Source organism: Ascaphus truei, chromosome 4 (assembly GCF_040206685.1).
Source record: "Ascaphus truei isolate aAscTru1 chromosome 4, aAscTru1.hap1, whole genome shotgun sequence".
Lineage (NCBI taxonomy): Eukaryota > Metazoa > Chordata > Amphibia > Anura > Ascaphidae > Ascaphus > Ascaphus truei.
This window is the reverse complement of record NC_134486.1, coordinates 45450594-45464107: the sequence shown is the minus strand read 5'-3', so window position 1 is coordinate 45464107 and position 13514 is coordinate 45450594. Positions and strand designations below refer to the sequence as shown.

The 13514-nt window shown below is 50.5% G+C and overlaps 1 protein-coding gene across 1 annotated transcript in view; it reads left to right on the top strand.

The window, feature by feature from the left end:
• DTL (denticleless E3 ubiquitin protein ligase adapter) overlaps positions 1-13514 on the top strand; it is a 46664-nt gene that overhangs the window by 11429 nt on the left and 21721 nt on the right. The window contains exons 3-11 of the mRNA XM_075595683.1: positions 1187-1279; positions 3042-3103; positions 4699-4819; positions 5259-5324; positions 5805-5920; positions 6803-6876; positions 7787-7890; positions 8764-8868; positions 10125-10237. Of these exons, the coding sequence (XP_075451798.1) occupies positions 1187-1279; positions 3042-3103; positions 4699-4819; positions 5259-5324; positions 5805-5920; positions 6803-6876; positions 7787-7890; positions 8764-8868; positions 10125-10237 (854 nt within the window). The remainder of the gene's footprint in view (positions 1-1186; positions 1280-3041; positions 3104-4698; positions 4820-5258; positions 5325-5804; positions 5921-6802; positions 6877-7786; positions 7891-8763; positions 8869-10124; positions 10238-13514) is intronic.

The window sequence follows — 13514 nt, the reverse complement described above, 5'->3', positions numbered from 1 at the left end:
AACTGATTGCAGTGGGAGAGAGCTGGGCCTCTGTAAGTGACCGGCCCTTCTCTATCCACATCATGGCGATGCGCTGCCAAGACACTGCGCCATCACGTGGCGACGCCATGACTTTTATTTATAAAAATGTTTTACCAGGATGTAATACATTGGTAGTTACCTCTCGTTTTCAAGTATGTCCTGGACACAGTGTAAAAATGTAAAAATACATGGTTACATTAAAAGAACAGAGGTTAAACAGTCAATTCAGACATTTCATGGACAGATAGTTGGAAAATTGGGTGCAGGGGATAAAGGGCTTGTGAGTTTCAGATTGAAGTAGAGCAGCTTTAACATCACCAAACAGCAGCAAACGGCTCACACCCTTTGGCTGCGCCAAAGGCTGTCCGTCTTTGGGGCAATGCAGATGTACGTTGGGGTGGTTGTGCTGTGTCCTCTTGGCTCATTAACATTCCAGTGGGTGGGGTTGACGTTCCACAAAGTACAAGCAAATGTTAACCCTTAGCGCGCTGGTCCTGTGCAGAGGGGAGCAGCTCTTGGGGAGCCCCATCAGGCTGTCCGCCTTTGGGGCAACGCAGATGTTTGACTAATGCTTGTGCAATTACTTTACAAAGAACAATTTAACTGGGGCTTTGAGACTTAACAAAGTTATCACCATTATATAAAGGAAAAAAAATTCAAATGCTTACTGTATATTTGTCTGTTTTTATTTGGAAGGTGCCAATTGGTTCCATTTAACTGATTAAATATGCCACTTTCGTCCTGCCCCAAGTGTCTTTTTGTAGGGGGGAAAAAAGTCCTATTCCTAACGTCATAATCGCGATATGGAATTTCCCCCCCATATGAAATTCGATCTCCACAAAACAAGCCCTGGTGTATAGCAAAGCCTAGCAGTATTAGGCCGCGCTTCTAGTGGTGCGACGTCTCGTCAAAATAAATGTATTGACGCCGTCGCGTGCGCTTGTTGGCGCGGCGCAACGGCTTGGTCGCGATCGCTGCAAGTCAATTGATTTTTCCAGCGACCTCAGCGTGACAGCGTCGCTGTCGCCGGCACTATAAGTGCAGTCTTTACTCAGCAGGGGTTTGTGCTGCAGCACGTTCATTTCAGGGGACACTGCAAATACCACATGCTGCATTCTTACGGTTTTGTTGGTAAAAAGCCCATTGGCGTTTCTTTCACCGGCAGATGTGCATCCAGTCCTAGCAGTGGCCAATGAGGAGGGCCTGGTCCGGTTGTACGATACTGAATGCCGGGGAGGGGAAAGCCAGGTTATCAGAGGTAAGGGTCGCGTCTTCTAGAAGATGTACAGTATTTCTCTGCTGTGCTTTAAAGCAGCAGCGTCACTGAATCGTCGTCATTTCAACGGCGTCATTTGCAGTGTGACATTCCGGGGGTTGTATAAAACCTAACACCACTAAGATAATGATTAATATTTTCTCTTGTATAGTGCGAACAGTGTACGCAGTGCTGTACATAGTTTTTTTGCAGGCATGGGTTCCTGCCCCTAAGGGCTTACAATCTGTTGTTGGTGCCTGAGGCACAGGGACCTAGTGACAAGCCCAAGGTCACATGGAGCTGCCACCGGGATTTGAGCTGGGCCCCCGCCCCTCCTTTACTAGCTGGGCCCCCTCCCCTCCTTTACTAGCTGGGCCCCCTCCCCTCCTTTACTAGCTGGGCCCCCGCCCCTCCTATACTAGCTGGGCCCCCGCCCCTCCTTTACTAGCTGGGCCCCCACCCCTCCTTTACTAGCTGGGCCCCCGCCCCTCCTTTACTAGCTGGGCCCCCGCCCCTCCTATACTAGCTGGGCCCCCGCCCCTCCTATACTAGCTGGGCCCCCGCCCCTCCTATACTAGCTGGGCCCCCGCCCCTCCTTTACTAGCTGGGCCCCCGCCCCTCCTATACTAGCTGGGCCCCCGCCCCCCCTCCTTTAGTAGCTGGGCCCCCCCCCTCCTTTACTAGCTGGGCCCCCTGCCCCTCCTTTTACTAGCTGGGCCCCCGCCCCTCCTTTACTTGCTGGGCCCCTGCCCCTCCTTTACTTGCTGGGCCCCCGCCCCTCCTTTACTAGCTGGGCCCCCGCCCCTCCTTTACTTGCTGGGCCCCTGCCCCTCCTTTACTTGCTGGGCCCCTGCCCCTCCTTTACTTGCTGGGCCCCCGCCCCTCCTTTACTAGCTGGGCCCCCGCCCCTCCTTTACTTGCTGGGCCCCCGCCCCTCCTTTACTTGCTGGGCCCCTGCCCCTCCTTTACTTGCTGGGCCCCTGCCCCTCCTTTACTTGCTGGGCCCCCGCCCCTCCTTTACTTGCTGGGCCCCTGCCCCTCCTTTACTAGCTGGGCCCCCGCCCCTCCTTTACTTGCTGGGCCCCCGCCCCTCCTTTACTTGCTGGGCCCCTGCCCCTCCTTTACTTGCTGGGCCCCCGCCCCTCCTTTACTTGCTGGGCCCCCGCCCCTCCTATACTTGCTGGGCCCCTGCCCCTCCTTTACTTGCTGGGCCCCCGCCCCCCCTCCTTTTACTAGCTGGGCCCCCGCCCCTCCTTTACTTGCTGGGCCCCTGCCCCTCCTTTACTAGCTGGGCCCCCGCCCCCCCTCCTTTACTTGCTGGGCCCCTGCCCCTCCTTTACTTGCTGGGCCCCTGCCCCTCCTTTACTTGCTGGGCCCCTGCCCCTCCTTTACTTGCTGGGCCCCTCCCCTCCTTTACTTGCTGGCCCCCCCCCTCCTTTACTTGCTGGCCCCCCCCCTCCTTTACTTGCTGGGCCCCCGCCCCTCCTTTACTTGCTGGCCCCCCCCCCTCCTTTACTTGCTGGGGCCCCCCTATCCTTTACTTGCTGCCCCCCCCTCCTTTACTTGCTGCCCCCCCCCCTCCTTTACTTTGCTGCCCCCCCCTCCTTTACTTGCTGGGCCCCCCCTCCTTTACTTGCTGCCCCCCCCCCCCCCGCCTTTACTTTGCTGGGGCCCCCTATCCTTGACTCTGAGCTGTTCCTTTCACAGTATGTGTTTCCCAGGGAGCTGTGCTCACGTAACATGCGTTCTGTCCTTGTATTCTTAGACTGGATGGCCCACTCTAACGCGGTCTTTGACATCGCCTGGGTGCCGGGGGAACACAAAATAGTAAGTCTCTCGTCCGGGAACCTGAAAGTATTTTAGAAGCCTTTGCTTTGCTCGCAGCCAAGAACCATCCCGGACCCTTTCCTGGCCGCACTCCCAGCACCGCACGACTATTTCCTTACGGGTTACGAATCGCTGCATTTTATTTCCATGTAATTCTTCCTCCATTGGCATGCTTTGCTCAAGCGGAGTACACCGAGGTCCACAGAGCAAAGCCCGAGCAGAGGAGATTGCCTGTGCACGTCACAATAATGTGCGCCTTGTGTGTTTTAGCCGTGGGAACAAATTGCTGTTAATCCCGTCAGAATATGATCTTGTAATACAGAGGGAGTGCTTCCAAACGCAGCTGTATAAGCTTCTGGGTTGTTTCTCTACGTGATCACTGATCTTTGGCTGACGCAGGCGTTTATCTGTATTGTTTGCACTTGAAAGCATTTTGCGCGTTTTCTTTGCTTAAGCACCTGCGCTTGTATTTAATACGCGGTGAATAACTCTGCAATGTGCTGGAAAGGAGCTTGGCTGCATTCGAATGAATGGAAATAAAATCCTGTCCATCGGGGACCGGCGGCCGTTGTGTGTTGAAAGATAAGCGCTTTGTTTATCTGAACTAAAAACGGCCTTATTTTAGCATGGAGTATTTTCAATGAATACATTCTATACGTGTTTTATATTGCTAGAATGTACGTTAATGGTTTTATGTACATAGCGCTGACAAACGACAATACAAGGAATTACCCTGCAATAAGTGCAAAAAACTAGATCAAACAATAGGAAAGGAGAAATCCCTGCCCCGCAGAGCTTACAATCTAAGTCTATTAAATGTTCTTTTTCATAAGGGCACAGATTTTTAACCCCCCGACGTTGACGTTCTTCATGTTTAATTTGACTCATATACATATAAATCAGATTTACTTTGAAAACTATGTAAAAAGATTTGACTAAAACCTAATGCATATTTCTCTAGTCAGTCTCGTGCATGATGGGACTTTATTGTTAATTTGCTTAGTCAAATCTCCATGCTTTTATTGAGTAGTGTTGTGTTGTAGCTGTGGAAAGGGCGGTTGTATAATGAACCAGCTCACAATCAAAAATATCTTTTTGTAGCCCTCCTTTCTTTCCTCCCCATCCCCCTCACCTCCCCCCCGCACCTCCCCCCCTCACCTCCCCTCCCCCGGGTCCCGCCTGAGCCAAACAGAACTGTTTTCAGCTCCAGGCATTCCCATCCAATCTCGGGCCAATAGGAAGCTGCAACATCACCAGTTGTGTCTTCCTATTGGATAGCCATTTAAATCCCCTTTTAAAAATCAGTATGTCATACTGGTGACGTCACCCGTAAGTATCTCCGCAACCGGAGGTCACCGGAGCTGGAAACGGGTTGAGCTCTGGGAGGACCTTCTCTAGTTCCAAGGTTGGATCGCTTCTTTTACGCAGATCTGGATGTCCCACGCGTTTTTACGTGTGCTTAATAAATAGCATGTCTCCCGTCCCACCAAACCTATTTGTATACGTGTCCATGTCGCCTACTTGAAACTATTAATACATAGAGGAAATGAAACCGCTGCTCCTCCTGCATAGATGTGATGTTTGTCCTTTTGCAGGTCACTGCTTCGGGGGACCAGACGGCCAAGCTGTGGGATGTGAAAGCTGGAGAACTCATTGGCGTCTGCAAAGGGCATCAGTGCAGCGTCAAGTCCGTCACGTTCTCCAAATTTGAAAAGGGTATTTCGCCTTCATCTGATCGTTCTCGTCGTTTTGCGCGCTGCCCCCCGCTCTGCGCGCTGAACCCCCCCGCTCTGCACGCTGCCCCCCGCTCTGCGCGCTGTCGTCCCCCCTGCTCTGCGCGCTGCCCCCCGCTATGAAGTCTAGATTTTATTTTTGGAGTAGACTGTTGCCTTTACATACAATTACAAATAAGCCGTATCCTTTCATACAGAATGAGCTTACCCGCCTGTATAATTACCTCCGAGCATTTCTCTCCATCGTTAGAACTCTGTAGCTTCTCACCGCTCATCACTACTCACGTTTCTGCCGCAGTGTTGAGTCTGTAGTCACCAAAGGATTCTATTCATGCACAATACAGGGGCTTGTAATCGGTCGGGTTGAAGAAAGCAGTTGGGTTTTAACCTGCGTCATTAAGAGCTCTGTTTCTGTTTCGCAGCTGTGTTCAGCACTGGAGGGAGAGATGGAAACATCATGCTCTGGGATACGAGATGCAATAAGAAAGGTAATGGCAGCTCCTCTTGTTTTGTTGTGTGTAGGTTTGTCGTGGGAAGACATAACAAATTGTCGCCCGTTGCAACTAAATATCACAATCCTCAAAGTTACACGTCTGAGCTCAGTCCTCTTTATTTTTAAAACTCTCCTACGCTTTGGAGAACCAATTAACCCGTCTTCTGCCATTAGTCGAGTATGTTGTGGAGCACGATTAATGTGCAGAAGAGATTCTGGAGCGATATTGACTTGATTATACATTGTTTCTCAGGGTTGGCTTAAGTCCTAAAGTGTTACTTTGGTGACAAAGTGCTACTGGAGCAACCCATAGTCGTCTTGTCGGGATGATGACCATTAGACGGGCCTCTTGCTGTTTGATCGTGAGATCTGCTGTATGCTGTTTATTTGGAGCCCAATTCTGCCTGTAATGTGTTTTTCTTGCTGCTTGGAAAGGCGACGGGCTTTACATTCCTTCCATGCTTCTCGTTCGTAGATGGCTTTTATAGGCAAGTGAATCAGATCACCGGGGCTCACAATGCGCTCGACAAGCAAACGCCTTCCAAAGTGAAGAAGAAGAAGCCGGCGGTCCGAGGGCTCGCTCCTTCCGTGGTAAGGAACCCGAACGGTCTCGTCATTTCCACCCAGCCGACATTCTGCGCTGCACATTCGTATGGGTTACGACTTGATGCTTCTGGGCCAGCTACTTGGCCTCTTTGTAACAAGTGGCCAGGTTGATAGTCGTATATTTGGCTAATTAAACCCCCACTGTCTCTTCGTGCCAACACAACACCCCCTGCAAAATGACTCCTGTAGAAGAGGCCCTCCAGTTTAACTTTCGGGGTTAAGGCAAATACACCGGGTGTTCTTCAACCAGTGCCCACACTTGTGTGTGTTTTTTGTTCTGGCCTCATCGCGAACACCCTTGTTCCCAGGAATACAATACGGCGACAGTAAGAGACACATAAAAGGGTTATCCAGTTACATTGGTGCTGGAATGTTTATTTCATTTCCTTTGTGCATCGTCCGTATGGCTTGTTACACGGATAGGGGGCCCTATTACAGGAGTGGCCACCAACAGGCCAGGTTTGAAAGATATCCCTGCTTCAGCACAGGTGGCTCAATCGTTAGTCTTCGGCTGAGGGATATGTTTAAGACCTGGCCTGTCGGTGGCCCTTGAGGACTGGAGTTGGCCGTCCCTGCTCTACTGTATGCCCTGAGGTTTGACATTAGTGGGAGTCTAAGCACCTTAGCTTGTCTATCACAGATGTGCAACCTGCCCTGCAATGTACTGTGGGCTGCACAGGGCTTCATCTCGGGCACAGAGCCCAACAACTGTAGGAGCCGAATCATTGCAGAGCCTGTTAGCAGAAGTTTTTTCTTTAATCCTTATTTTTGCAGCTGGAGAAAAATGTAGCTGGATTTCTTTTTCATTCCGCTGCTTTTGTGCGACCTGCGTTGAGCTCCCTAACGTTCCCTGACTCTCTCTTGTAGGATTCCCAGCAGAGTGTGACGGTGGTGATCTTTCAAGATGAACACACGCTGATCTCAGCCGGAGCTGTTGATGGGTAAGCAGAATCTGACGGACACATGGGCTTGTCACGGCTGGTTGGGTTGGGGGAAAGGGAGACCTGTAGTGAGTCTGAGCTCCGGAAGATAGGTATGTTGGTAACTCCATCTACATGGAATGTGCAGACCGGGATATGTAGCTATATCTTTATGTAGAGCCCACAGTGTGCTCGGCGCTTTACAAGGACAATACAGTACAGGGAATTATAATACAATAATCACAACAGTCAGACAATAGGAAAGGGAATCTCCGATCCACAGAGCTTACAATCTAAGTGATTGTAGCTGATTGAGTGGTTGGCACCAGAGTTGCAATGCGCATTATTTTTATTCCCATTGTGTCTCAGGACTTGGGGATGTGAAAATGACTCTTTAACTCTACAATTGTTTTTGTTACATAATGACAGAATATATATGAAATATTTTTTAACCGCTTTGCCGCCAAAGTGTGGCGTGCCCTGCTGCCTGCAATGGGTTTAAGCAGACTTTGTTTTCCTATACAAAAGTGTTCCCTTCACAACAGTGGTGCTCAACTCCAGTCCTCAACACCCCCCAAAAATGTCAGGTTTTCAGGCTATCCCTGCTTCAGCACAGGTGATGCAGTCTTCGACTAAGCCACTGTATTGTGTCACCTGTTCTGAAGCATGGATATCCTAACCTGTTGGGGGTCTTGAGGTCTGGCGTTGAGCAGCGCTGCTCCACAACATAGGTACAGAGCCGGTTTACAAAATGCGCGCCCTTTACAGGAGGGGGGTGTGCTGTGGAGAGAACGTTTTGGTGCTTTAGGCTGATCTGACGTGACTTTTACACCAATGGAATTATTTCCGTTTATTTCTTCACTACGAAATGATAGTGACGTTTAAACAAACAACGTCCACATAATCTTATTTTTCTGTCTCTCTTTGTTAGCATTGTCAAAATGTGGGACTTGCGGAAAAATTACACGGCGTACCGGCAGGATCCGTCGCCGGCTAAAACCTTCCCCTATCCGGGAAACAGCACACGGAAACTCGGTAAGTATATTGTTTTTGTGTTTGTTTCTTCTAATATGTATCAAAGATACAGCAGTTTGCACCGGCAGGACATGCACAGAACCTGTCGCTCTTACATTCAACGCAGATCTCTGGTTAACTGCACTACAGCCTGGGGAAGCTGCATCTGTTACACATGCAAGTGTGTATACCTCCTATGTTACACTGACTATATCCCCAGGGCCGGGCAACTCCAGTCCTCAAGCCCCTCCAACAGGTCAGGTTTTCAGGATATCCCTGCTTCAACACAGGCAGCTCAATCAGCTGAGCCTTTGAGTCACCTGTGCTGATGTTGGGATATCCTGAAAACCTGACCTGTTGGAGCTGCCTGAGGACTGGATTTGCGCACCACTGCTATAACCCAGGGGGGCGCATACTTTTTCCCCTGCGCCCCCCCCTGCCGGATGTCGTCCTCGCCGCGCGCCCTCCTCTTCCTTACCTTGATTGCAGGCGTCATGACGTCGCGTTGCCATAGCAATGTGACGTCACATGGCCCCGTGTTGCCATGGCGACGCTTCTCCAGATGCCGGCTGACTCAAGGTAAGTGCTGTTTGCAGGTGCCTTCGGGAAGCGCACGGGGCCTCTTTAAACCCCGCGGTCTCGCGCCCCCCCGTTTGCGCACCGCTGCTATAACCAATCCCCAGATCCCTGTCCTGCCCACGCAGCACGCACAGGACACAGAGCACGTTTATACTGTCCCAGAATCCAAGTGTCACAACCTGCACCATTGTCCTGAGCAAAGCTTGAGACGTCACCCTGACCTGGCATGGGAGCAGCTTTCTGTAAATATATATATTTCCTGAGTTGTTGTCGTGTGAAGAATATAAACATGGGGATTTTTGTTTCATTTGCCAGGTTATTCAAGCCTTGTTTTAGACCCCACTGGCACCAACCTGTTTGCCAGTTGTACTGATGATAATATCTACATGTTCAATGTAACTGGACTAAGGGCCGATCCAGGTGAGAGAACTACCTTAACTCTGCAATCATTCCCGGTCTCTTTTGAAATTTTTTTTAGTTAATGGTACTTTTTAGGTGTATTTGTACACACACCGCGCATACACACCCACCCCACACACTCACCCACCCCACACACTCACCCACCCCACACACTCACCCACCCCACACACTCACCCACCCCACACACTCACCCACCCCCGCACACCCCCGCACACACTCACACACACTCACACACCACACACTCACACACACCACACACTCACACACACCACACACTCACACACACCACACACTCACACACACCACACACTCACACACACCACACACTCACACACACCACACACTCACACACACCACACACTCACACACACCACACACTCACACACACCACACACCACACACCCAATTACTTTTTACTAGAGCGATCAATCTATATACACACACACTCTCATATACACATACTATCGTAGATATGCATTTAAAAGCAGCTTTGGGTACTGATGCAATTTGAAAGCCATGAACTGCAGAAGACCGTAAATCTAAGGTGATTTTGGGGGCCGCAGTTTGAGAATCACTGTAGTGAAAATGAAGTGAATCCCATATTTGTGCTTGCACAGGATGCGACAGCAGAGGGCACCCAACCCCGTGTTAAACCTACTCATTCATTGCAGTTTATTAGCTGCAAGACGGTTCCTGCCTCCGTTTAGTTTTGCGCATGACTTTGTGCTGGGGCCTTTTGTGGGCTGATCTTGCCTTGAGGCAAGCTGAGAATTTACTACGCTATACAGAAATTCTTTCACTGGGGGAAGGGAGGGGCGAGCAAGTGAAATGTGGCCACTCTCAGGGGAGGCTTCCTTTTCTTCACCACTTCCTGCGTGTGTGAAATTCTAAGGGCAGGACCTTTCTCACTGCGCTTTAATCTCCTGCCGTGTAGATTAGCATAGCGGTGCTCCAGTCCTCAAGTCCCCCCCCCCCCAGCAGGTCAGGTTTTAAGGATATCCCTACTTCAGCACAGGTAGCTCAATCAGTCCCTGCTTCGACTGAGCCTCTGAGCCACGTATGCTGAAGCTGGGATATCCCGAAAACCTGACTTGTTGGGGGGTCTTGAGGACTAAAGTTGGGCTCCCCTGGATTAGCGATCTCTCTTCGTAGTTTGCAGTACAGCTTTGGCGCTTTAACTTTGCAGCAAATGAAAAATAAATCCTTTGAATTTTTTTTGTCCGCCTGGTGACCCGGTGTTTCTTCTCTCTTGCTAGTGTCCGTCTTCAGTGGACACCAGAACTCCACCTTCTACATCAAGTCGAGCGTCAGCCCCGGCGGCCAGTTCTTGCTCAGTGGCTCCAGTGATCATACAGCCTACGTATGGCAGGTGTGTCTTTGGTAACTGTGGGTGCGCGATGGGTTTCCCACCATGGCAGGGGGAACAAATGCTGCAAAATAATGCCATTTCAGGGGGTCGCCAACTCCAGTCCTGAAGGGCCACCAGCAGGTCAATTTTTCAGGACATCCCTGCTTCAGCAAAGGTGGCTTAGTCAAAGACTGAGCCACATGTGCTGAAACAGGGACTAATTGAGCCACCTGTGCTGAAGCAGGGCTATCCTTAAAACCTGACCTGTTGGTGGCCCGCCAGGGCTGGCGTTGACTCCCTCTGGGTTATAGGATTGACAGGTGGGAATGCTACGCTTGCAGTGTGTGTAACACGTGCATGTAATCTCTATACTGGCACACAGTGCTGCCTTTAGAAACTAGATTGACAATATCTTGTGTTCGCTGACAATGAAAGAGCGGCAGAGTTGTCTAGAAGAGGAGCGAATGGTTGGATATGTCATGCGTGTAACCCCTGAAGTGTCAGAAAGGGCAGCAACGCATTCCTCCTGTTTCCCAAAGGTTTTAGTATGCCTGGCTTTCTGTGCTGCATTTCCAATAGATATTCGCACAGGATTTGGTTTATTCTGCAAATGTGTTGGTTAAAGCGGCCAACCCCCCTTGCAGTACACGTTGTTGTGGTTTTTTTCTGGGATTGAAGCAGGGGGTCTTCGGAGCTGAACTGTGTTCCTTTTTGCTCCGGGGACCCCATGCTTTCCGAGACACTTACCGTAGGGGGCTCTAGTATCTCTGGAGCTTAAATGTCCTGGTCCAATAGGAAGTTGCATGGGGATGATGTCACGGCCTCCTATTGGCTGGCGTGACACTTGACATTTACACGCCCCCTTTTCGTTGGGCGCACAGTTCCCATGCTGCAGAGATACCGGCAACGCTAAGGAGGGAAGTATCTCTGGAAGCAGGGGGCCCTGCAGCCGAAATTAGCACAGCTCAGCTCTGTAGGCCTCCTGCTCCAATACAGAACTAATATATAGTTATCTATATCTATCTATCACCTTCCCCCCCCTCCCTTATGGGAGATCATGTAGCTACCTCGTGTATTCTGGTGCAGGTGCATACCTGTTGGTGTGACAGGCGGCCTGATGGCTCCGCCATGTTATGGGGAGAGTCCGGTTTTCAGCTGGCTGTTCTTCATGCAGCGCCGGCATCCCATGAGGATCCTGGGATAGCCAGGATGGTCCTCACAGGCAACTCCTTTTCAAAGACCACACCAATGATTAAATAACCGGATCTTTATTTAAGTGCAGCACCGGCATGGCAGTCTCCATTCCCCTGAAGACATTACCCAGGTACTTGAGGCCCTAAGCACCCCCTCTCTGCTACCTCACCCCCTCCTATCCAAGGGATGCTTTTCTTGTGCTCCCTCCATGCAGAGGGGTCAGCACAGAACAACATGCTCCACTCTAACCTTAGAGGAACCCCCTCCTTCCCAGGGGGGTGGCGTGTCAGCCGGCTTCCTACCAAGCATAGGCCCTTGTAGTACCAGGGTAATCCTGACGTGTATTAAGGAACATCCTATAACATAACCAGGCCCTGAAGGATTTACTCCCAACACTGCCCTCACTTTACTGGGACTTACGCTGCTGGAGGGGCCGGAGAAATTAGTAGCCAGGGGTACCCCACTACACAAACACACACAACACACACACGCACGTATGTATGTGTTAAATTGTGGTGTTTTCAGGTCAGGGTGCACACCCTTTTCACTCAGAGAAAGAAAAAAAATAGTAAAATAGCCTAACAGGGAATGTGCTTCCTTAAACAAATGTAACCAAGCAGAAAGCAAAGATTTGGTTGTTTTTTTTGGTTACTTTTTCTTTTCAGCACGGACTTTGAATGGAGGGAGCTTGCCATTCACATGTTTCCTCTGGCCATTGCCCTGCTGGTCAGAGGATCAGTAATGAGAAAGGTGTTAGCAGATCATATTGACCTCTGGCACCGCTGGGAAGGTCGTCGCTTGATATCAACCTCTTCCCAGGCTTCAGTATACCGGGGAGGCAAAAGTGCATTAATAAAATGAAAATACTGATACGCATCAGTCGCCCAGATTTAACCCTTTAAAGCAGCAATATGGGGGTTTAATTAAAAAAAAAAAAAACTAATTGTATTACAGAATTGAAGCAGGAGGTCTCCTGAGCTGAACACCGTTCATTACGTCTCCGGGACCCCCTGCTTCCAGAGATTCCTCCGTAGGGGAGCCAATAACTCTCTACCGTTTAAATGTCCTGGTCACGTGGGCCAATAGGAAGCTGCACCGGAATGACGCGACAGTTTCTGCGTGACAAGGGACCTTTAAACGCCGTCATTATGTTAGGCACACAGTTTCTCTGCCTGCAAAGATACCGGCACCCCTACGGAGGTAAGTATCTCTTAAACCGGGGTCCCCGGTACCGAAATAACACAGTTCAGCTCCAAAGATCCCCTGCTTCAATCCTGTAATAACATGTGAAACCCATATGGCTGCTGTAAATGTGTCTGCCACATGAGATTATTCTGGCCTTGCTTTGGACATAACCATGTACAATGTTCGTTTCCACGCATGTGCTACACCTACGTATAAGTATATCGCGGGATGCTCTGCCATTGCTGAAAATCACGTGTTTCTGTCCCCTCGCCTTGTAGTAATTATGATCTAAAATATTTCACGTATTATGCCGGCATTTGCATGGGTTTCTTACAATGAGTCTTCCGATGTTAAATGAAGTGCCTGTATACCCAATCCTGCACCCAGTGACATTAAAATGCGCCTGCAGTATGTGAAGGAAAGAGAAGGCGCGTGTTGGGTAATGAACAGATGTCTCTCCTCGCAGCATTGAGGCTATATATGTATTTAAAGGTGTGTGTGTGTGTGTGTGTGTGTGGGGGGTGTGTGTGTGGGGGGTGTGTGTGTGGGGGGTGTGTGTGTGGGGGGTGTGTGTGTGGGGGGTGTGTGTGTGGGGGGTGTGTGTGTGGGGGGTGTGTGTGTGGGGGGTGTGGTGTGTGTGTGGGGGGGGGTGTGTGTGTGGGGGGGGGTGTGTGTGTGTGTGGGGGGGGGTGTGTGTGTGTGTGGGGGGGGGTGTGTGTGTGTGGGGGGGGGTGTGTGTGTGTGGGGGGGGGTGTGTGTGTGTGTGGGGGGGTGTGTGTGTGTGGGGGGGGTGTGTGTGTGTGGGGGGGGGGTGTGGTTTTTTTTTTTTTTTACCACAGCAGGAGAGAAAAGCATATTTAAGAAACCCGGTCACGCTTCTCATGGCAACTCTGGGTGATTGCTTCTCTTCCTTCGCTGT